At 58.5% G+C, this 22,231-nt stretch overlaps 2 protein-coding genes across 5 annotated transcripts in view; one reads left to right on the forward strand and one right to left on the reverse strand.

Annotated features, from left to right (window-relative positions):
* The first annotated feature begins 299 nt into the window (after positions 1-299).
* Positions 300-11,896, forward strand: TCIRG1 (T cell immune regulator 1, ATPase H+ transporting V0 subunit a3). The gene is made up of 21 exons (XM_068554658.1): positions 300-375; positions 1,373-1,436; positions 2,606-2,726; positions 3,113-3,191; positions 4,049-4,269; positions 4,358-4,443; positions 4,689-4,812; positions 4,896-4,978; positions 5,155-5,248; positions 5,381-5,593; positions 6,274-6,418; positions 8,959-9,098; positions 9,204-9,361; positions 9,437-9,527; positions 10,068-10,186; positions 10,265-10,478; positions 10,803-10,925; positions 11,018-11,122; positions 11,197-11,314; positions 11,498-11,675; positions 11,759-11,896. Exons 3-21 carry the CDS (start codon positions 2,610-2,612, stop codon positions 11,835-11,837), a joined length of 2,487 nt encoding a protein of 828 aa, XP_068410759.1. The 5' UTR covers positions 300-375; positions 1,373-1,436; positions 2,606-2,609; the 3' UTR covers positions 11,838-11,896.
* A 2,380-nt stretch (positions 11,897-14,276) lies between these two features.
* The window catches only part of CHKA (choline kinase alpha), a 59,872-nt gene continuing 51,917 nt past the window's right edge, over positions 14,277-22,231 (reverse strand). For 3 of the 4 annotated variants that reach the window (XM_068554660.1, XM_068554659.1, XM_068554663.1), the window contains 2 exons: positions 21,232-21,313; positions 14,277-15,403 (listed from right to left, as the gene is read on the reverse strand). In XM_068554660.1, the coding sequence (XP_068410761.1) occupies positions 15,344-15,403; positions 21,232-21,313 (142 nt within the window). In that variant the 3' untranslated portion in view covers positions 14,277-15,343. The remainder of the gene's footprint in view (positions 15,404-21,231; positions 21,314-22,231) is intronic. The other variant, XM_068554662.1, reaches the window with a different exon arrangement.

The following is a 22,231-nucleotide window of genomic DNA, read 5'->3' on the forward strand; positions in this document are numbered from 1 at the left end:
ACCCTGTAGCCCCGGAGCTGGGCCTAGGCTGGGCATCTCCCCACATCCCGGCCACGGAGATGTGCGCAGTTGGCGCTGGTCAGTGTCTGCTCCCGTCTCGGGCCTCCTCGCCCGGATTAGGCGGCCCACAGCTCCGAATGGTCTCCCAGCCTTGAGCGAGGAAGCGAGGCTGCCAGGCGATCCCAGCCCAGGGCCTGCCTCGCACCCGCGCTCCAGCTCCCAGGACGCCGGGTGGGGGTTCGGGGCGGGCCAGGGGCGGAGCTTCCATGGCTCCGCCCCTCCCGGCCCCGCCCGCCGCGGAAAGTGAGTTGCGTGGGCGCTGCGGCCGGGATCGCAGAGCAGAGCCGAGCAGCGCCGCGTGCGGCCGACCCGGGGGTGAGTGCCCCAGCCGGGGGCTGCAGAGCCCCCAGCTCTGCCTGCCACCCTCGCTTCCCACTGCCCCGGGAAGGGGGGGATCATGGCGCCCCCACCTAGCTGGGTCAGTAGAGGCAGCTCAGTCCGCCGGCCCGCGGGTGTCAGCCGTTGCTGGGGGCCACAGAGGCGACTAAGAGGAGAAAGAAGAGGAGAATGGGGGTGTTAGCAGCCTGTAACAAACAACTAGTATTGAGCTCAGCTGTGCTGGGCCAGGTGGTGCTCAGAGCGTTCTCTGCTGCATCTTCCTGGCAGGGAGGGAGGGACCCATTCTACAGATGAGGAAACTGAGGCCCACCCAACTAGGAAGAGGCGGAGCTAGAAGAGAGCACAGACCCTCGCCTCCAGCCCAGCTCATCGTAGCGGGCCAGGGGCTCAGAGGAGAGATCTGGTGGTCTTCTGGAGGAGTTGGCCTTAAGCCTCCAGCCTCCCAAGGGAGCAGGAGGAGAGGGGCACAGAGTGACTAGAGTCTGGACCCTGAAGGACGGAGGCACCTTCATTTGTTCTGTAAATGTCGCTGGGGTGGCCCCTGCCTCAGGAAGGGACCAGGGAGGATGAGGGGGAGGGGATGAGACAGTGGAGGCCTGAAATGCCAGGGGAGGGATCTGCCCAGGGCTCTGCACCCCTGTGCTCACCACGGCTTGTCCCATCCAAGGGACGTGCCCAGGCCCCAGGGCTGCTGCCCCGCCTGGATCCCCAGACCTAGCTCCCTACAACTGCCATTTGGCCAGCCCAGCCTTTCGGGGTACCGGGGGCAGAGGACAGCCCTCCCCTGAGCGCATATTGTGGGCTGGGACTTCCAAACCTGCAGCCCCAGGGCCTGGCTCCTGCCTGGCTTGGTCCTGTCTATAAAACAGGGCTACAGTGCCCCCTCCCCCAAAGACTGCTGTTAGATTTAAATGAGGTATTGTGGGTGAGGGAGTTACATGGGGGCCATGGTTATTTTTATCTCCCCACCTAGGTCCTGTCTCTGCCAGGGTGGCCAAGTCCCATTCACCCAAAGAGGAAGTGGAGGCCCAGAGAGGGTGAGAGACTCCCCAAAGAACACACAGCTAATCACAGCTTGGTAGGGCTCAGAGCCTTGGTCCCTGGCCCTCTTGCCCGCCCTTCCCTGTTCAGGGCCTGGCGCTTCCACAGCCCCCAGCTGTCTCTCCGCATTCTCTCTTCTCTCCTCCCGGGGCTGGGGAAGGGGCTGCTTTTCCTATTTACATTTAAGTAAACCAGACCCCGGAGAGGAAGTGACCAACTAGGCAGGCCCCAGCCCAGCCCAGACAGCAGGCCGGGTGTCAGATGTTCACCCTCTCAGCTGGGCCCTGCCCTGTTCCTGTCCCCTCCCCTCCCCTGCTCAATTTGAGAGCTAAGGAAACTGAGTCCCACAGAGGGGAAGGGGCCGGCCCTGGGCCCCAAGGGCAGTGGCCATGGAGTCCTGGCTTGTGGGCTGGGCGTCTCCAGGGCCCAGGGAGGCCACCCTGGCCCTCCCCCTGCCCTGCCGGCATTTGAGCAAAGGCCTGGCCAGGCCCTTCCTGCCCATTTCAGTTTCCACAGTTTCACTTTTGCTGGTTTCGACACCTGGAGGGCTCCTCCCTCAGCCCCTACCCGCGGGCCTCAGGGGAAGGTCCCGCTTCCTCAGCGCCCCCTGCCTGTCCCCTCTACCCTTCCCGAGTCCCAGCGGAGGCCCCCACCCCTCAGCGCCCACAGACCCGCAGGGAGGGAGGAGGGCCCTGGCTGCCTGTGGGGATGGGGAGGACCTCAGCCCTGCTGTTCCTTGTCAAGGATGCTCCCCAGGGTGGAAAGGCGAGGGCAGTCAGGTGACCGGTGCTGGAGGTGGCCCTTGGCCGGGGGCCCCGAGGATGTGTAGGATCTCGGGTGAGGGCAGGTCACGGAGAGGGCACAGCAGGAGCAGGGGCCAGGTGTGAGACCACTAGGGGTGGAGGGCAGGGGTCTCAGATGGGGCAGAGCCAGCTGGGAAGGAGCTTGACGTTGGACTGTGGGTCCGGCTGTGAGGTCAGCTGTGCCGCTTACTTCCTGTGTGACCTCAGCACCCCGCTGAGCCATCCTGGGCCTCAGTCTCCCCATCTGTCAGATAGGGGTGGTAACGGTACCTTGCAGGATCATGTGAACCCAGAATTCACACCTGGTGGGGAACTGCCTGTGACCCCACCCGCCTGAGCTCCCCCCGCTGCCGGCCCCGCAGGACCATGGGCTCCATGTTCCGGAGTGAGGAGGTGGTGCTGGTCCAGCTCTTCCTGCCCACAGCTGCTGCCTACGCCTGCGTGAGCCAGCTTGGGGAGCTGGGCCTTGTGGAGTTCAGAGACGTGAGTGGGGCCGGGGTGGGCGTGGGAGGAGGCCTCGTCCTTGGGTGTCCCATATGGTGGACCATCTTCCCCAGACCGACCCCTGGCCCTGCTTGAATCCCGGCAACCTCTGCCATAGATACTTTGCTCTCAGGCCAGCTTTACTCGTGGCTGAGACCACCCTGCCCCAGCCTGGGTTCAGCCAGGCCTCCTGGGCCCTGCCTCACCCTTCCCAGGCCACATGGGGTCTGGTGTGTCTTCAGCTGGGCATCTGGAGGGTCATAGTGTACTCAGCACTTTTCTAGGGGAGGCAGCTATGGCCTGAGGAGAGCCAGGCCTGGGCCCTGGTGGGGGGACCTCCTTGGCCCTCTGCCTGGAAAACTGACCCCTCCGTTTGGCAACCACAGCTCAATGCCTCGGTGAGTGCCTTCCAGAGACGTTTTGTGGTAGATGTTCGTCGCTGCGAAGAGCTGGAGAAGACCTTCGGTGAGTTGGCCCTGGGCCCACACCCCAGGCACACTTCCTGGAGGAGGCGCCAGTCAAGCTTGGTCTGAAAGGAAGAGTCCGAGTTGCCCAGGCGGACGGCAGAGAAGGGAGGTCCTGGCCAGGCCCTGCAGAGCCGGGACAGGGCAGCTGGGATCTTTGGGGTGTTCTTGGGTGAGCTGAGCAGAGGGTCCGGGCCAGGCCTGGCTTGGAAGAGGCCTTGAATACCGAATGAGGGCTCGGGACTTCATCCTCTGGACGCCAGGATCCACCCATAGGTTCCTAAGCAGGAGAGAAGCATGGACAGAACTTCCTCTGCTGCAGATGGACTGGGGTGGGCAGAGGCCAGGATCCTGGGTTGGGTGCCCCCACGGAGCAGCTCCTTCTTGGACCTGGGCAAGAGGGACCCCTGCCCCGGGTTCTATCCTGGAAACCCCTCTTAGGAGGATCCTGCAAGGTGGGAGGATAGAGCATGTCTGTTTAATGGTTCGCTTGACTGATAGGTTTTAAGTCATCAGGCAGGTACCCTGTGGGCCTCCATTCAAGCTCTCATCCCCTGCAGTGAGTGCTAGGGCCACCTGCCGGGGGACCGCTGTGGGACCCAGTCCAGGGGCTGGGGACGGAGAGCAGCCCAGAAGAGCCCCAGGACGGGGGGAGGCGGAGCAGACCTGCAGGGATGGAGGTTTAGCCTGAGGTTTTTCCGGGGTCTCAGACTCAGTGAATCAGTTAGCTGGTGGCCAGCGGAGTCTGGGGAGTCAGTTGGAATTCCCTAGGTGTTAGCCATCCCTTGGCTAATAGTGGCCATTGGCTGGTGGTGGCCCCTGAGCGGGATCCCCTGACGCCCGTCCCTCTGCACCCAGCCTTCCTGCAGGCGGAGGTGCGGCGGGCTGGGCTGACGCTGCCTCTGCCCGAGGCGGGGCTGCCGGCGCCCCTGCCCCGCGACCTTCTGCGCATCCAGGAGGAGACAGATCGCCTAGCACAGGAGCTCCGGGACGTGCGGGGCAACCAGCAGGCCCTGCGGGCCCAGCTCCACCAGCTGCAGCTCCACTCGGCTGTACTGGGCCAGGGCCACGGCCCCCCGGTCAGCTCCGGCCTGGGCAGGGCGCGGGGAGGGGCGGGGGCCCCAGGCCCCACCTGGGCCGGGACTCATGGCGCCTCTCGGCTCCTAGTTGGCAGCCAGCCGCACAGATGGACCCCTGGAAAGCAGCCCCCTGCTCCAGTCCCCCGGGGGGCCGCACCAGGACCTGAGGGTCAAGTGAGTGAGGGGCAGCTTTGCTCTTTCCGGTTGGGGCAGGGGTGAGGCAGGCCAGCTCGGACTTCTTGTCCGGGGCCCTTCTGCAGCCGCCCTCAGGCCTGGAGTTTCCTTTGCCCCTGGGGGTCTCTTCTGGCCCCGCCTCGTGGGCTCCTGCCTCCTCTGTGGGGACGGGGGCAGTGTGCCTGGCCCGGGTGAGGCTGGGGGAGGTCGGAGCAGCCCCTGCCCAGCCCCGCCCATCCCCGCAGCTTCGTGGCAGGTGCCGTGGAACCCCACAAGGCCGCCGCCCTGGAGCGCCTGCTCTGGAGGGCCTGCCGCGGCTTCCTCATCGCCAGCTTCAGGGAGATGGAGCCGCTGGAGGACCCCGTGACGGTGAGCCGGCCGGGAGCACACAGGGTGGGGTGCATCCTGGGTGGAGCGGGGACTGCAGGGTGATCTGGGCCCCGCTCCGGCAGGGTGAGCCTGCGACCTGGATGACCTTCCTCATCTCCTACTGGGGCGAGCAGATCGGGCAGAAGATCCGCAAGATCACTGACTGGTGAGCGCCCATCGGGTGGGGGACTGGCCACCCGCTGCCCTCGTGCCCAGGCCCCTGCGTGTCACCTCCACCGAGCCCGCTCTGTCTGCCACACTGCCCTGTGGGCTCCCTTTAGACTCAGCCTCTGCAAGACCTGGACCCTGTGCCCACCTCACCTCCCCCCTCCTCCCTGCCAGCTTCCACTGCCATGTCTTCCCATTTGTGGAGCAGGAGGAGGCCCGCCGCACAGCACTGCAGCAGCTGCAGCAGCAGAGCCAAGAGCTGCAGGAGGTGGGTGCCCGTGGCCTGGCTGGACCCCTGCCTTCCCCCTGCCCCTGCCCTCCGGACACCCCTCCCCCTCCCCCCCGCTCCTCCTGGCCCCACCCCCCCGCCACTCCTCCAGACCGCCTGCTCTGGCCGCAGGTCCTGGGTGAGACGGAGCGCTTCCTGAGCCAGGTGCTGGGCCGGGTGCAGAGACTGTTGCCACCCTGGCAGGTGCAGATCCGCAAGATGAAGGCCGTGTACCTGGCCCTCAACCAGTGCAGCGTGAGCACCACACACAAGTGCCTCATCGCCGAGGCCTGGTGTGCCACGCGCGACCTGCCCACCCTGCAGCAGGCGCTGCAGGGCAGCTCGGTGAGCATGGGGGGGGCACATCTCCCGCCCTCCCCTGCTGCCAGGCAGGGGCTGGTTTCCTCCTCACAACACATCTCCCATTCCCGGTGCCATCAGCGCCGTGCATTTGCTGGGGCTCATCCTCCTCCAGGGAGTCCACCGTGATGGCCCTGGTCCAGCAAGCCCTCTCCCTGCCCCGACTTCCCAGAGGCCCTGGGATGGGCCGTCACACCCTAGAAGCTGCACTGGGTGTTAAGTTAGAAACCGGGTTCAAATCCAGGCTCTGCAGGCACTGGCCCTGTGACCTTGGGCCAACTGGAGAGAGCCTTGGGTTCATCTGTGAAATGGGTTTGCTGACCCTGCTTCCAGGGGTCGCCGTGGTAGGTGCTCACCTGTGGCAGTGGGGCTCCCTCTCCCGGGCCACCTGGATGGGAAGAAGCACGCTTCTGTTTCCCAAGTGACTTCTGGGCCAATCTCTGGCCCTCCCTGAATCCCCCTGAACTGGGGCAGGTGGGGCTGGTCATGCTATTTCACAGGGAGCGGAGGGGCTGCCCTGGGTCCCCTGGGTCCCACTCAGCGAGTCCCCACAGTGCTCTCCATCTCTAGCTGGCCGTGGCTGGAGGGTCCGAGGGTCCCTGAAAGCCCCTGCCATCAGTCTTGTCTGTCTGTCTGCCTGCCTGCCTGCCTGCCGGGTGCCCCAGAGCGAGGCGGGTGTGAGCGCCGTGGTTCACCGCATCCCCTGCCGGGACATGCCCCCCACACTCATCCGTACCAACCGCTTCACGGCCAGCTTCCAGGGCATTGTGGACGCCTACGGTGTGGGCCGCTACCAGGAGGTCAACCCCGGTGAGAGTCGCCACATCGCACAGCCCCAGCCTTCGGGAGGCTCAGCTGCCGCCCTGGGTGGAGGCCTGGGAGGGCTGCGTCCCCACACTGGGCCTGTCCCGCCCTCCTGAGATGAGAGGCGCACTCCCAGTCATGCTCTTGGGGGTCCAGTGGAGGCGCTTCGTGTTTATCCCCCGCAAACACCCCCACTGCCCTGCTGTTAAGCTAACAGGGGAACCAGCAGAGTTGTGCAAAGAATAGCAGCTTTGCGGTAGGAATGGCCCAGGTTGGAGGTCCTACTCACTTACTTTGATGAGTTTCTTAGCTTCTCTGAACCTCAGTTTCCTCATCTATAAAATGGGGATAATGGTACAGACCTGAGCAGTGTTGGGAAGATTAATGATCGCCAAAGGTTGCAAACCAGCGGTCCACGAGGCCAGCATCAGTCTGCGGATGTGTTTTGCTTGGCCACGTTGTCTGGCCACATTGAAAGGTTTGAATTGGGTGCAGCCCCAGGTCAGGTTCTCCCAGAAGCAGACCCTGAGATGGGGTCTCTGATGCAAGTGGCCTATTAAGAGAGGTGTTCCTGGGAGAAACCAGTCAGGGACCTCAGGGGATGGGGAAGCAGGCAGGAAGGGGAGAGCTGAGTAGGGCCAGTCTCAGGTGAAGTCCGGCCTCAGCCTTAGCCTGCAGGGAGCTCTAGAGCATGAAGGACACTATGGTGTGTCCACCTCAAGGCTGATGAGCAGGGCTTTCAAACCCAGCGCCCTCAGTCGTCTGCCGGCCCTCGCGGGTGGGCAGTGAGGCTGTCAGCTCCAGGCACGTCCACCTGGGTGCTCACTGGCCTGGCGAGGCTCTGTAAGTGGCCCACTGGGCAGAGGGTTGCACAGAGCTGCCAAGGGAGCTGCGGCCGCCTGGGCAGAGCCTCAGTGTCTGCTGCGGGTGCCAGGGTTTAAAGTGGGAGTTTTTGCAGAAGTCTGCATTTTCTCAAGACTGGCGAAAAGTGAGAGATTTGGCGACATGGCCCACCTCCAACAGGCTGGAGCTGGGTGGTGGCAGCCCCCTCCCGTTTGCCAGTGCCCCTCCCGAGGGCAGCAGGCACTGGCTTTCCTCCCTTCCTGGCCTCCTCCTCCTTCCTGAGGCCTGTGGGACCTGGCCTGTCATCCTCCCGGTTCCTCTCCCTCCAGACACCACCCTCCCTGCAGCAGGCTGGCTGCGGTGTGGCCAGTGGCCCAGCGTCCCCCTTGTCACTGGGTAGGGGCTGCAGTGCATCTCTGTGTGAGCCCAAAGGATGGGTGTGAGGGTGAACCGTGATGAGGTCCCTTACGGGAGGCCAGGGAGGGGTCCTGCCTCATCCAGTGGGCAAGAGGCAGGGTTTGGGGTCCCCGGGGCGGTACAGGCAGCACATGAGGACAGAATCCAGGGCCGTGTGGACTGAGACCAGGGTCACGTGGTGCTCTGGGGCCTGCTGACCCTGCAGGACCAGCATCTGGGAGCTTGACGTGGGACCCCCAGCCCATTTCACCGGCCCGTAGGCCCTCTGCATCAGCGGATGCCAGTCCGGTTAGAGCAGGCCTGATCACCAGATATCCACGGTTGGTAATATGCCACCAGCTCTCAAAGCAATAGCTTTGCGGAGGTATTCGTTTGCTAGGGCTGCTGTAACAAAGCATCACAGATGGGGCGGCTTAAACGATAGGTATTTATTGTCTCTCAGTTCTGGAGGCTGGAAGTCTGAGAGCAAGGTGTCGGCAGGGCTGGTTCCTTCTGAGAGCTGTGAGGGAGAATGTGTTCAGGCCTCTCTCCTTGGCTTGCAGACAGCTGTCTTCGTGTTCGTATGGCATTCTCCCAGTGTATGTGTCTAAGGTCTGAATTTCCCCCTTTTTATAGGGACACCCGTTATATTTGATTAGGACCCACCCTAATGACCTCATTTTCACTGGGTTACATCTGTAAAGGTTGTATCTCCAAATAAGGTCACTGTCTAAGGTACTGGGGGTTAGGACTCCAACATATCTTTTGTTGGTGTGGGGGACACAATTCAAACCATAACTGGGATGTGCATTAGAATCCTAACACCTATGAGAAAATTTCCCCATTTTACTAAAGGGAAGCTGAGGCCCCAGAGGTTAAGTGACCAACTCGGCCTTCTGGAACTTGCCATGTGCCAGCCAGGACTACCACTGGGCTCTCTGTGCTTCTGCTTTAAGCTCTTCTCATAAATAATAATAGCTAGAACTGCTAACGTTATATTGAGCATTTATGGTCTCCCAGGTACTGTCCATGGATAAACTCATTTATAACAGCCCTATAAAGTGGTGGTATTGTTATCTCCATTTTGCAGATGGGGCAGTGGAGGTTCAGAGAGGTTAAGACACTAGCCCAAGGTTGCACAGCTAGTAAGTGCCTGGATCTTGAATGCAGGCAGGCGGTGTGGCATCCCTGCCTGGCTACACCACCTTCACGTCTCCTGGGGCCCTGGAGCCTGGCTTGGGGGGCCTCTGTGGCATCCGGTACAGGGATGGGGGTCCTGGCTGACCGCATGGCCCCTCTGCCCGCAGCACCCTACACCATCATCACCTTCCCCTTCCTCTTCGCCGTCATGTTCGGTGACGTGGGACACGGGCTGCTCATGTTTCTCTTCGCCCTGGCCATGGTGTTGGCCGAGAACCGGCCAGCCGTGAAGACGGCGCAGAACGAGGTGAGGGGCGGCAGGGGGTGGGTGGTCTGGGGGGAGGGGGGGTGGGGGGGGGGTCTGGGCACAGCAGGGGGCCCAGGCCGGCTCTCACCGCGCCTGCACCCCCAGATCTGGAGGACCTTCTTCGGGGGCCGCTACCTGCTCCTGCTCATGGGCCTGTTCTCCGTCTACACCGGCTTCATCTACAACGAGTGCTTCAGCTGCGCCACGGCCGTCTTCCCCTCGGGCTGGAGCGTGGCGGCCATGGCCAACCAGTCGGGCTGGAGGTGAGGCCCAGCCGCGCCCGCCCCGCAGCCCCGAGGCCCCCGGGCCCCTGACCAGCCCGCCTGCTCTTGTCACAGCGACGCCTTCCTGGCCCAGCAGCCGCTGCTCTCCCTGGACCCCAACGTCGCCGGCGTCTTCCTGGGACCGTACCCCTTCGGCATCGACCCGGTGAGTCCCGGCCGCCTGTCGGAGGCGGTGGCGGGCGGGAGGGCGGGTCCGGGGCTCCCCGCTCGCCCAGCCCCTCCCGAGCACCAGGCCCGGTTCTGGGTGCAGGAGGCAGGAGCCCCCCTAGACCAGGGCCTGCCTGGCAGGGGGGCCTGCACTGCAGCCACTTGAAAAGCAGGGAAGCGAGTCCTAATAAGGGCAGCACTCTGTAGTCCCCTCTGTGCCAGGCAGGCACCGTTCTGAGCCCTTGTCGAATTGATTTTATGTCTAGTCCTCGTGACAGCTCCATGGGAGCACGTCAGTACCGTCCCCATTTTACAGGTGAGGAAGCTGAGGTTACACGCCCAAGGTCACCCAGCTAGGAAGAACTGGGGTTGGGGCCCAGGCTGCCCGGCCCAGTCTGTGCTCTTAACTGTTCCCCTCTGCTGCCCCTCGTCGGGCGGGTGACGGGTTGTGCGGAGGCCCTGGAGGGGCAAACGGGCCGATGGGAGTGACTCGGGTGGAGAGGCCCCTTCACGACACCCATCCCTCCCGCCACCGCAGGTCTGGAGCCTGGCTGTCAACCACCTGAGCTTCCTCAACTCCTTCAAGATGAAGATGTCCGTCATCCTGGGGGTCACTCACATGACCTTCGGGGTGGTCCTGGGAGTCTTCAACCACATGTGAGGACCGGGGGCCTTGGGGTGGGGGGCCGGGCAGGGCCAGGGCGACCTGCTGACCCGGCTACCCTCCTGCCCCAGGCACTTCGGCCAGTGGCACCGGCTGCTGCTGGAGACCCTCCCCGAGCTGGTCTTCCTGCTGGGGCTGTTCGGCTACCTCGTCTTCCTGGTCGCCTACAAGTGGCTGCGCGTCACGGCCGCCAGCGCTGCCTCGGCCCCCAGCATCCTCATCCACTTCATCAACATGTTCCTCTTCTCCAGCAGCCCCACCAACCGGCCGCTTTTCTCCGGGCAGGTAGGCTGGGGCGGAGGGGGACGGCTCACACCCCGCCCCGGGGCCCCCTGGTTGCTGGGCCTCTCAGCTGCAGGATCCTCGTCCGAGAGGTGGGATGCAGGCCTGAGGCCGTGAGACAGGCAGGTAGAGGGGCCTCCCTGGGAGCTCCCAGCAGGGCTGGCGGCTTCTATGCCCAGAAGAATTCCACACGGGGCGACGTCCATGCCTAGCGAGGGGCCCTGGGCTGGAGTGGGCTGCGGGCTCCCTGGGCCCCCGGCGACTCGCGTGGCCCGAGCTGGCCGGTGGCTCGCAGGGGCGCCCTGACCATCGCCCCCTCCCCCGCAGGAGGTGGTGCAGCCCACGCTGGTGGTCCTGGCCCTGGCCATGGTGCCCGTCCTGCTGCTCGGCACGCCCTTGTTCCTGCACCGGGAGCACCGCCGCTGCCACTCTCGGAGGAGGCAACAGCCGGTAGAGGCAGGGGAGCCTGGGGGTGGGGTCCTGTCCGGGACGTGAGCCCCGTCTGGGGCTGGGGATCTGTGAGGCCGGTGCTCCACCCCTAGGACGAGGACACGGCCGGGCTCCTGGACCCGCCTGACGCGTCCCTGGCCAGCCAGGGCTCTGATGAGGAGAAGGCAGGGTGCCCAGGGGACCAGGAGGAGGCCGAGGTGGGTATGGTGCCTTCCCGAGTGGGGGGTGGCTGCTGGCCCCGCTCGCCCCTCACTGCCGCCTGCTCCCCCAGTTTGTCCTCTCCGAGGTGTTCATGCACCAAGCCATCCACACCATCGAGTTCTGCCTGGGCTGCATCTCCAACACGGCCTCCTACCTGCGCCTCTGGGCCCTGAGCCTGGCCCACGCCCGTGAGTCCCGGCTCCTTCCCGCACCCGGCTGCTGGATGGGTGGCCTCCTCTGGTCACTTCTTAGTATCCCTGTCTGTAAAGGGGGGAACGTTGGAGGAGGTCCCCCGCTGGCCCGCGGGGAGGGCGGGCTTCGGGACGCCGAGGTGGCGTGGTGGTCCCCACGGTTCCCTCCTTCACCTGCAGAGCTGTCACAGGTCCTGTGGGCCATGGTGATGCGAGCCGGCCTGAGCCTGGGCGGCGAGATGGGTGTGGCGGCTGTGGTGCTGGTCCCCGTCTTCGCCGCCTTCGCCGTGATGACCGTGGCCATCCTGCTGGTGATGGAGGGGCTCTCGGCCTTCCTGCACGCGCTGCGGCTGCACTGGTGAGTGGCCGCCCGGCTGGTGTGGGCAGCACGGTGGGGGGCCGGGGGGGCATCCCCTCACCGGCTCTCCCTTCTCACCCCAGGGTGGAGTTCCAGAACAAGTTCTACTCGGGTACTGGCTACAAGCTGAGCCCCTTCACCTTCGCCGTGGAGGATGAATAGGGGCCACAGCCCTGCCCTTGCCTTGCCGGACACGGAAGAAATAAAGGGGAAGGCCCAGGGCCCGTGTCTTGGTCTTGTCTGGGAGGCAGGGGCTGGGGAGGCTGGGTGTGGAGGAGTCTGGGCTCTGGCGTGGGCTGGTCCTGTCCCTGGGAGCCTTTTGGTTGGATGGGCACCATGCCAGCCTCTGTGCCCATCTCCCTTATGTCTGTCTCTGCAGATGAAGTTGGTGTGGGGTGGGGGGAGGTGGGAGCCACTGGCCTACGATCTGGGGCCTCAGGATGTCAGGAGAGGACCCACGAGCACATCTGCAACAATCCCAGACTCTTGGGGCGAAGGGGGGCAGAACTAGGACACGGGAGCGCTGTTTCCAGTACATTCTAGCTCAGAAAGATTGTCCTGCCAGGCTGGGCCAGGGGGAGTGAGCTCCCCATCCTTGGGGCTATGCAAACTGGCTGTACGATGATGTCTGGGCTACCCTGGGTATGGAGGGTGGTGCCTGGCACGAATCGGCCAATATTCTCACGTCCCTGTGCTGGCGCCGGCCCCCGACACTCAAGATGCCCTGCAGCAGAGAGCAGCCTGGGACACCTGAGCCGAACGCGGCACTCCACGTGGGACAGTGGTGTGACACCCAAGGCCACCTTCCTGCAGACAAGGGCAGAGGCTCGTCCAGGGCGCCCTGAGAATTGCCCAGGGCTCCGAAGGTCAGATAAGGGCAGAGCCGGACTCCAGGCCCTGCCGCCCCAGAGGCCACAGTCTTCCCCCATCCCTCCTCGGTGGGATGTCCTGCTCCCAGGCCATCCTTCCGCTGGTGGGAAGGAGGTGGCATCCTCGGGGCTCTCTGGTCTGGGTCCCACCACCAGCTGGGTGGCAGAGCCAGTGCTTCTCAGAGGCCTCGTTCTCTCCTGCTGAGGAGCTGCCAAGTGGTTCTTCCGGCTGGAGGCCCCAGGAACAAAGGCTGCCTTGAAGGCAGAGACGCCCTGGGCGCGGCGAGCCGGGAGGCCTGGCCCCATCACCGTGGCTCTCGTCTGGCCAGCTGCCGGGGGGAGCCTGTCCCTCCAGAGCCCAGGGCCGCCCCGCTCAGGGCCCCCAGATGCTGGGCTGGGGTATGAGGGGCTGTCTGGCTGCGGTATGACACACCAGGCAGAGACTTGGCTCCAAGAAACGTTGAGAGCAGCGTCTGGTTAGGAACGGAGGAAGCGGTGTGCGTCTCAGGATCTGGCCCAAGCCCAGGACTCCAAGCTCTACCTTCCTGGGGAGCAGAGCCGTGCAGAGACTCGCAGGGTAAGGCCGGTGCTCAGCGCCAAGAACATGGCACGTCTCGGGGGTGGGTGGCAGGCGTGACCCCAGGGAGACGCTAGCTGGCCCTGCCCTGGCTTTGACACGTGGGCAGCTGGCAGCCTGGCTGGAGGGCTGGATGCTGCGGAACCAGCGTGCGCAGAGGCCCTGGAGGGGGCGCCCCTGGGGCGTGGAGGTCACCTGCACTGGGGACAGGCCTGCTCCAGCGAGAGCGTTCGTTCGGTCTAATCCAGGAGGATGGCTGAGCGAACAGATGGGCATCCCAGGAATTCCACATACAGAGAATGAAAGTGACAGCCAGCGAGGGGATGTGAGGGAGCCTGACCCCAAAGCCGCCTGGCAGAGGAAAGTGCGAGAGCGCCTGGTGTCTTAGGGACGAGAGAGGCTGGGGGCAGGGGGCTGGCAAGGCCGGTCGGGCCCCGTGGGCACAGGCAGGAGCTGGGAGCTGTGTTCTACGATCTCACACACAGGGCAGCAGCATCTAGGGCTCGGTGGTTTGTTTTTTTTTAAATTATTAATTTATTTTTGGCTGCACTGGGTCTCCGTTACTGCGCGCGGGCTTTCTCTAGTTGCGGTGAGCTGGGGCTACTCTTTGTTGCGGTGCGCGGGCTTCTCATTGCAGTGGCTTCTCTTGTTGCGGAGCACAGGCTCTAGGCGCACGGGCTTCAGCAGTTGTGGCTCACGGGCTCTAGAGCGCAGGCTCAGTAGCGGTGACACACGGGCTTAGTTGCTCCGCGGCATGTGGGATCTTCCCGGACCAGGGCTCGAACCCGTGTGCCCTGCATTGGCAGGCGGATTCTTAACCACTGCACCGTAGGAAAGTCCCTAGGACTCAGTTTTATTGCTTGGATATCATAACACACTCACCTGGCTAAAACTTTCGGTGTCCAGAAGGCCGGGCAGTGGAAAGTCTCCCTCCTGGACAGCCCAGTGCTCCCCCCTCCCTCCTGCCCAAGGGCTTTGCCTCCGGAGCCGGGTGGACGCACCGTAGACCTCCCCGAGACTAGGGATGCATCCGAGGGTGACAGCAGAGGATGGGCTTTTACCTTTTTTATTGTTTGTATAGTACAGTCTTTGTGGTAGCAGGAATGTATGCACAAAAAACAATTCAAATAAAAGTTCAGAGTGAAAAAAAAAAGATTTATCCCAAAGGACTTTTAATACATACGGATTTCACAGCTATACTCTATCCCCGCCCCCATACTCCACACACGGGCTGCGGTTTCCCACCAGAACCACCACGAGGTACACCGGGGAGCAGTGAGGGCAAGGTTTCCCTCCCGCACCCAGCACACCGAGGCCCCAGCACCGGGGCGGCAGGAGGCTTCCCTGGGGCACGACCATGCCTGGGGGCGGGCAGCGGCCCTGTCACAGGAGCCCAGCTCCAGGCTGAGCAGAGGTGGAGGGGAAAAGGCTGCAGAGTGCGGGACAAAGGAGTCCGCTCCCTGCCAGGAACGCGGATTGGGCGGGGGCGGTGGGCATGTGTGTTCACATGTCCCCGTGCCGCCTGCTGGCGCTCTGTGGCCACGGCCCACTGCCGGCCCCAGAGCCGGGGTTAATAAAGCACTTTCAGTTAGAGGGCATGGCGGGGCTGCATCCAGTTAGGGTGAGATTCATCTGAGATTCACCTGCAGAGGAGAACACGGATGACAGGCAGCAGTCAGCGGGCAGCCAGTCATCCCCGCCTCTGTGCACCCCGCACCTCGGGGGCGGTCTGCGTCTCCCAGGACCCGGTCAGGCCGCGGGGCATCGGCAGTGTCGCAGCCCACTCGCCGCCCTACACACCCATTACCTACACAAAGCCCGGTCAGCGCTGTTCACCAGCGCGGTCATTAACATCCTTTAAAGATCAACATTAACCAAAAAGGCACCTGCAGTGACACTGCTTACTCGTGCTGTTTGCCCCACCTGACTGAAGTAGAAAATGCCTTCTCTAGATTAAGGGGGTCTGAGATGTTGCACTATTGCACTAGTGTACTATAATTCTGCTTCCTGATCTCAAGTCAGAGTCCTAGTGAAATTGTAAACAAGATATGAAATAAATGTTCCTCAATTTTAATACAGTCTTTCGTATCATACACATCTGTGTTCGGCAGCGAGACGTCCGAGCCTTCTTGCTGCAGGTACAGTAGTCGGTGCACAGAGGGACCCTCGGGCGTGGCCGCCCCCGCGCAGTCCAGGGATGCAGCGCAGGCGGGCCTCCCCAGTCACACCCCAAGCTTCCTCTTCTGGTCGAAATAGGCATCGAACCTGGCTTGGGCATACTCCTAGGAGACAGAAGGAAGAGGGGCCTCACCAAGGGTCCCACACGCCCCCCGGCACAGAGCAGAGCAGCTCCGTGCGCTGCAGGCCATCCAGGAGCCACGCTGCTCTCAGGACGGTCCTCTCCCGCTGGCAGCAGCCCCGGTCACCGGCTTCCCTTTACCCTCAACGTCCCCTGCTCGATCAGCTGCGCCGGCCCGGCCCTGCCATCCCAGACGGGAGATGGGACTTCTGTCTATGTATCTGGTGCAGCACAGTTCACCGACTCATTCACCTTGAACGCTACAGACGCGGACTGACGGACACAACAGAGGCTTCTCTATCAAAGCCCAAGGTCCCTGGGGCGTTAGCAAGTGTAGACAGATGGTAGGTGCCACCTGTTTGCTGCAGCACGATTACTAAAAGGACACCAGGAGGGAAGTGAGAAAACCTGGCCAGCCACCGGGCCCCTGGGTCCCTTCCCCTCTGTCTGCCCACCGGTGTGCGGAACACAGTCTCTTAAGGACCACTCCAAATCGAAAAGTCTGCAGTGCTAACTGCCAAGATTACAACGTCAGTTCAAAAAAAATTAACGTGGAGGTATAATTTATATACCACAAAAATTAGCTCATTTATAATGTGCGGTGTTCGCTAATGCACACACCTAGCTCAACACCAACACCACAATCACCCTCAAAGTTCTCCTGGGTCTCTGCAGTCAAGCCCACCAGATCGCGAGAGAAAGCTTCCACGTGAATGTAAGCATCCGCTACGTCCCCTCTGGTGTCTGGCTTGTGTCTAAGACACATCCACGCTGCCGTGGGCGGCAGCGTTCGTGGCTGCGTAGTTTTCCGTGATATGGCTCCAACACAGTGTGTTCACCCGTTCATCTGCTGATGGGCATGCAGGTTGTTTCCAGTTTGGGGCTACTGAAAATAAAGCTGCTTTGAGCACTTGAATACAAGTCTTGGCGTGGAAATAGGCTTTCATTTCTCTTGGATCAATACCAAAGAGAGGGACTGCTGGGTTGTATGGTAAGTGTACGTTTTTGTTTTGTTTTGTTTTCTTTTTAACTTTTCATTTTATTGAAGTATAGTCGATTTAAATTTATTTATTTATTTCTTTATTTTGGGGGCTGCGTTGGGTCTTCGTTGCTGCGCACGGACTTTCTCTAGTTGTGGCGAGCGGGGGCTACTCTTCGTTGCGGTACGCGGGCTTCTCATTGCGGTGGCTTCTCTTGTTGTGGAGCATGGGCTCTAGGTGTGCGGGCTTCAGTAGCTGTGGCACATGGGCTCAGTAGTTGTGGTGCACGGGCTTAGTTGCTCCACGGCACGCGGGATCTTCCTGGACCAGGGATCGAACCCGTGTCCCCTGCGTTGGCAGGCGGATTCTTAACCACTGTACCACCAGGGAGGTCCCGGTAAGGTAAGTGTATGTTTGACTTTATAAGAGGCTGTCCAACTGTTTTCCACACTGGTTTCACCCTTTTACATTCCCACCAGCAATGTATATGAGGTCAGCTGCTCCACAGTCTTGCCAACATTTGGTACTGTGAGTTTAAGTTCTAGCCATTGTCATGGGTGTGCAAGGCATCTCACTGGGGCTTTAACTTGCATTTCTTTTATGACTTTATATCAAGCAGATGAAAAGATGCTTACTGGTCATTTATCTTCCGTGTAGTGTTCAAATCTTTTGTCCACTTATAAAGTAGGTTGTTTGGTCTCTTGCTGAGTTATGAGTTCTTTATATATTCTAAATACAAGTCCTTTGTCAGATATAGATTTGCCTTATTTTCTCCCAGTCTGTGGCTGGGCTTTTCATTTTCTTAATGGTGTCTTTTAAAGAACAAAAGTTTTAAATTTTGATTAAGTCCAATTTACTGTATTTTTTTTCTTTGAGGGTTAGTGCTTTATGTGACCTAAGAAATCTTTGCCACAGTTACGAAGCTTCTCTCCCGTTTTAGCTTTTACATTCAGGTCTATTATCTGTTTCAAGTCAATTTTTGTGTAGAGCGCAAGTTCAAAGTTCATTATTTTTTTCCATATGGCTTATTCAGTTGTTCCCGCATCATTTTTGGAAAATCTAATCCTTTCCGCAATGCATTACCTTGGCCTTCCTGTGGAATACCAGTTACCTATATGTGTAGGAGTCTATTTCTGGGAACTCTAGTCTGTTCCATCTGATTTATGTCTATCTTACTACCAACACCACATGGTCTTAATTATTGTGCTTACTAAGTCTTGAAATTAGGTAGCCTAAGTCTTCCAACGTGGTTCTAGTTAGTTTTAGTGTTTTAGTTATTCCAGGGCCTTTGCATTTTCACGTTAAGTTTTAGGATCAGCTTGTCAATTTCTACCAAAAGCCTGTGGGGATTTTGCTGGGGTCACGGAGACGACAGATAGTTTGGGGGAGAATGGACGTCTTAAGATTAGGTCTTCTAAATCCACAGATGTGGTATCTCTCTTTATTTAGGTTCTTTTGGCAATGTTTTATAGTTGTCAGTGTACAGATCATACACATATTTGAAAAATTTTATCCCTAAGTATTTCAAGTTTTTTATGCCATCGTAAACACAATTAAAATTTTTTCATTTACAGTTGCTTCTAGCACGTAGAAATGCAACTGGGTTTTGCATATTGACCTTGTATCCTACGACCCTGATAAACTCACTCAGTAGTTTAAATAGCTTTTCTATTGATTCCTCTATATTTTCTCATGTGCACGATCATGTCACCTATAAAAATAAAGGCAGTTTTTCTTCTTCCTTTCTGGTACTTTTGCATTTTATTTTTTTTTCTTGCCTTCCTATGCTGGCTAGGCACCCCAGCAGCCTGTGAGGAGAACTGAACACGAACACCCTTGCCTTGCTGCTCTATATTTGGGGCAGAGGTGGGAGGAGCATTCAGTCCTTTACCATCGATTACCACGGCAGCTGTATAAGAGCTGTATATATGCCCTTTACCTGGTTCAGGAAGTTCTCCTCTATTACTAGTTTGCTGAGACTTTCTATCATGAACAGGTGTTGAATTCTATCAAATGCTTTTCCTGCATTCACTAAGATGATTGTATGATTTTTCTCCTTTATTCTGTTAATACGGTGAATTACACTAATAGGTTTTTCAAATGTTGACGTTAACCTTGCATTCCAGGGATAAATGCCACTTGGTCATAAAATATTATCCTTTTACGTATGTTGGATTTACTTTTTGCCAGTATTTTGATAATGGTTTTTGGGTAATGTTCATGAAAAGCATTGATCTGCAGTTTTCTTGAAATGTCCTTGTCTAGTTTTGGTGTCAGGGTCATGCTAGCCTCATTGAATGAGTTGAAGTGATCCCTCCCCCTTTATTTTCTACAAGTCTGTAGGGCTGTTATTATCTCTTCCTTAAATATTTGATGATATTCACCAGGACCTGAAGTTTACTCTATAGGTTTTTTTTTTTTTTTTTAAGAGGGTGTATGTAGCCTTGAATGCGTGGCTAAGGAGGCTAGTAGCATTTATGTTTTTTTTTTAATTAATTATTTCCGGCTGCATTGGGTCTTCGCTGCTGTGCGTGGGCTTTCTCTAGTTGCGGCGAGTGGGGGCTACTCTTCATTGCGGTGCACTTCTCATCACGGTGGCTTCTCATTGCAGTGGCTTCTCTTGTTGCAGAGCACGGGCTCTAGGTGCGCGGGCTTCAGTAGTTGTGGCTCGAGAGCTCTTGAGCGCAGGCTAAGTTGTTGCGGCGCACGGGCTTAGTTGCTCCGTGGCATGTGGGATCTTCCCGGACCAGGGCTCAAACCCGTGTCCCCTGCATTGGCAGGCGGATTCTTAACCACTGCGCCACCAGGGAAGTCCCAACTCTATAGGTTTCTGATTATGAGTTCAACTTATTTAATAACTATATGGCCATTTCTTACGTCAGTTTTGGTCATCTGTATCTTCCAAGAAATTGGCACATTTCAGGCAGGTTGTCAAATCTGCAGGCAGAGTTGTTCATCATCGTCTTCTATTTGAACATCTATAGAGTCTGTAGTGATGGCCTCTCTTTGTTTTGGTAATGTTTGTCTTTTCTTTCTTGCTTAGTACAGCCAGAGGTTTATAAATACTTTTGTGGTATCATTAATTTTCTCTATTTTTTGTCCATTTTATATTTCAATGATTTCTGCTCTTACCTTCATTCTACTTCTATCTACTTTGGGCTTAGTTGGTTTTCCTCCTTCTAGCTTCTCAAGGTAGCAGCTTATATCACTGGCTTGAGAACTTTCTTCGTATCCAAGACATTTAAGCTGCAAAGCCGTAAGTTTCCAAATGCTGCTTTAGCTGCATCCCACAAATTCTGGTATGTTGTGTTTTTATTATAATTCCATATATCTTCTAATTGTCCTTGTAATTTCTCATTTGATCCAGGGTTTATTTAGAAGTATTTCCAGTTTAATTTCCAAATAACTGAGAATTCTCCAGATATTTTTGTGGTTGCTGGTTAATGATTTCCAATTAAATTGCACCGTGGTCAGAGAACTTACTCTGCAGTAAATTTGAGGCCTGTTTCACAGCCCAGCCTGTGGCCTATCCTGACGAAGACTCCACATTCTCTGAAAAGGATGTCTGTCCTGCAGCTGTTTGGGCTCCACACGTGTTCGTCAGGTCGAGCTGGCTGGGGTGACGTTCAGGTGTCCACCCTACCTGTGGCAGGGTTTCCTGGGTCCACCCGCTACCTAGAGGTGTGTAATCTACTTGGTGAATATGCCCCTCTTTCCTTTCAGCTTTGTCACTTTTTGCTCTCTGTCTTTTGTTTCGGTCTGTTTTGTTTTGGCTGTGCTGTGCGGCATGTGGGATCTTAGTTCTCTGACCAGGGATGGAACCCATGCCCGCTGCAGTGGAAGCGTGCCGTCTTAACCACTGGACCGCCAAGGAAGTCCCTGCTCTGTGTCTTTTGAAGAATTCAGGGGCACACACACTGAGGGTCTCTCTATGTCCTGCAGATGAAGTGACTGCCTTCACTAGGATGCAACGCCCTTCTCTACCTTCAGTGGTTTTCCTTCTCTGAAGTCCACTTTGTCTTACAGTAACATCGAACCATGACTCCAAATCTGCTTTAAAAATCCAAATTTCCCCTTCTTTTGCCTAAGAGCATCTGTGCATTACCAAACCTTCTGCCTAGAAGCAGAAACCATCCTCACTGAGGACCGAGGAGGACAAAATGCACCAGTCCTTTCCCACCACCTGTCCCAAAGCAAGGTGCTCGCTACACCTGTGTGCACCCCTGCCCCAGGACGCCCCCCACCACTCACTATGGAGCAAAGTAAAATGCCAAGGACAGCGCTTAGGTTAGAATAAAAAGATAGCCTGGTTTGGTACAAACTTGCTGCACAAAAGGGGGTCTAACTCAATCAGCACCAGCTTCCAACTCTTAAGTTGGGTGCTGTAGGCCAGAGGATGGGGTGATAACAGGCAAATAAAAGAAGGTACGGTAGGTAACCCCCCCCCCCCACTCAGTGTCCCTTCTGTCACAGGGGACTGAGGTCGGGGCTGGACCTCAAGGGTCTGGATTTCTACATCCCCCATCAGAACCACAGGAGCACAGAGCACTTCTCTGAAGCAGGGGAGGCGGGACCTGCTGGCCCTGGGAGTGAGGGCAACTTCCACAGGCAGACACAGCATCAGCAAGAGCGGCTTCAATTATGCAGCCTTCCTTTCTCCCTCAGCTTCCCCGGGGGGAGCCCGCTGTCCTGGTGCTGGTCACCTGGTTCAGGTACTCGGAGGGGAACAGGTAACCCCCTGGAAGGAACAGGCATGTACTGCCAAGCATTCACGTACATGGAAGCATTTCTTTCCTGGGAGCAGAAGAGAAAAACCACCCCCAAAACATACCATGTACCCAAATTCAATGGATGAAATCTTGGCCTGTACGATGGACCAAAGTCCCCAGAAGAAATGGGACGCAAGGGCAAACCTGTAATTACAAAAGCAGGAAATGCACATGAGACGTGTGGGACCAGCTGGAGGACCGATGACGTCACTTCCTGCCAGATGGACGTTCTAACTCATCTGCGTGCGAACTGTCTGCCTTGGCCGACCCAGCGGGACGATACTCCACAGCAACAGAACAGTGGGAGCCCACAGCCATCCTCTCCCCACCGCTGGCCAGTGACCTTGCAGGTGTGAACACCCCGACTCCCTGTCCCTGGCACACGGACAACACTCGCGGGACCCACCCGGAGGCCTCAGTGGCCACTGCTGGTGAAGCGTGGGTCACACAGGGAGGGAAACCCTCTGCCACGCGCGTGAGCACACAGCCTCGGCGGCCCCTACCCCACCAGCAATAGGTGGAGGAAAGCGCGGGCCTCCGCACAACCTGCTGCCATTCCCCATCCCCCTCTCCCCCGGAAGTGAATCAGGAGGAGGGTGTGGCCAGGCCCCCACCTCTAGGCTGTGCCATGCGCCTCTTCACTGCGAATCCGAGTTCTTCTCAAAACAATGAATATAAAGCTCTAATTCAGGAACGAGGGCTTCAGTGCCCTCACCAGACCTGACTCTGCTTCTCTTCATCCCTGACCCACTAGATCCCCTGGTGCTACCCTTTCTGTCTGGGTCTCCTCCACCTCCGCTTTCCTATTTCCATCCGATCGAGAACCCGGGAGGGAAGCTCTCTTTTGCAGGCGGAGCCGAGGGGCCGCCAGGGTGGCCTCAGCGCAATGAGAGGACTGGGGACAGTTCCGAGGACACCGAGGAGGGGCTCTGTGCTGAGGGAGGAGGGCCACGGTCACTCAAACCGTCACTGTTAACTAATAATCTCATGGAAGACCCCAAAGATTAGGAATAACTCAGGCCTCCTGACCAAAGAGACAAGTGAGTGTGAGTACACAGCGGT

Source organism: Eschrichtius robustus, chromosome 11 (genome assembly GCF_028021215.1).
Source record: "Eschrichtius robustus isolate mEscRob2 chromosome 11, mEscRob2.pri, whole genome shotgun sequence".
Lineage (NCBI taxonomy): Eukaryota > Metazoa > Chordata > Mammalia > Artiodactyla > Eschrichtiidae > Eschrichtius > Eschrichtius robustus.

Bases quoted from the DNA above. Each gene is read 5' to 3' on its own strand.
- TCIRG1 (XM_068554658.1), top strand. From the start codon at position 2,610: ATGGGCTCCATGTTCCGGAGTGAGGAGGTGGTGCTGGTCCAGCTCTTC. The intron at 5,249-5,380 runs GTGGGTGCCCGT...CTCTGGCCGCAG, and splicing joins AGAGCCAAGAGCTGCAGGAG to GTCCTGGGTGAGACGGAGCG. The intron at 11,315-11,497 runs GTGAGTCCCGGC...CTTCACCTGCAG, and splicing joins CCTGAGCCTGGCCCACGCCC to AGCTGTCACAGGTCCTGTGG.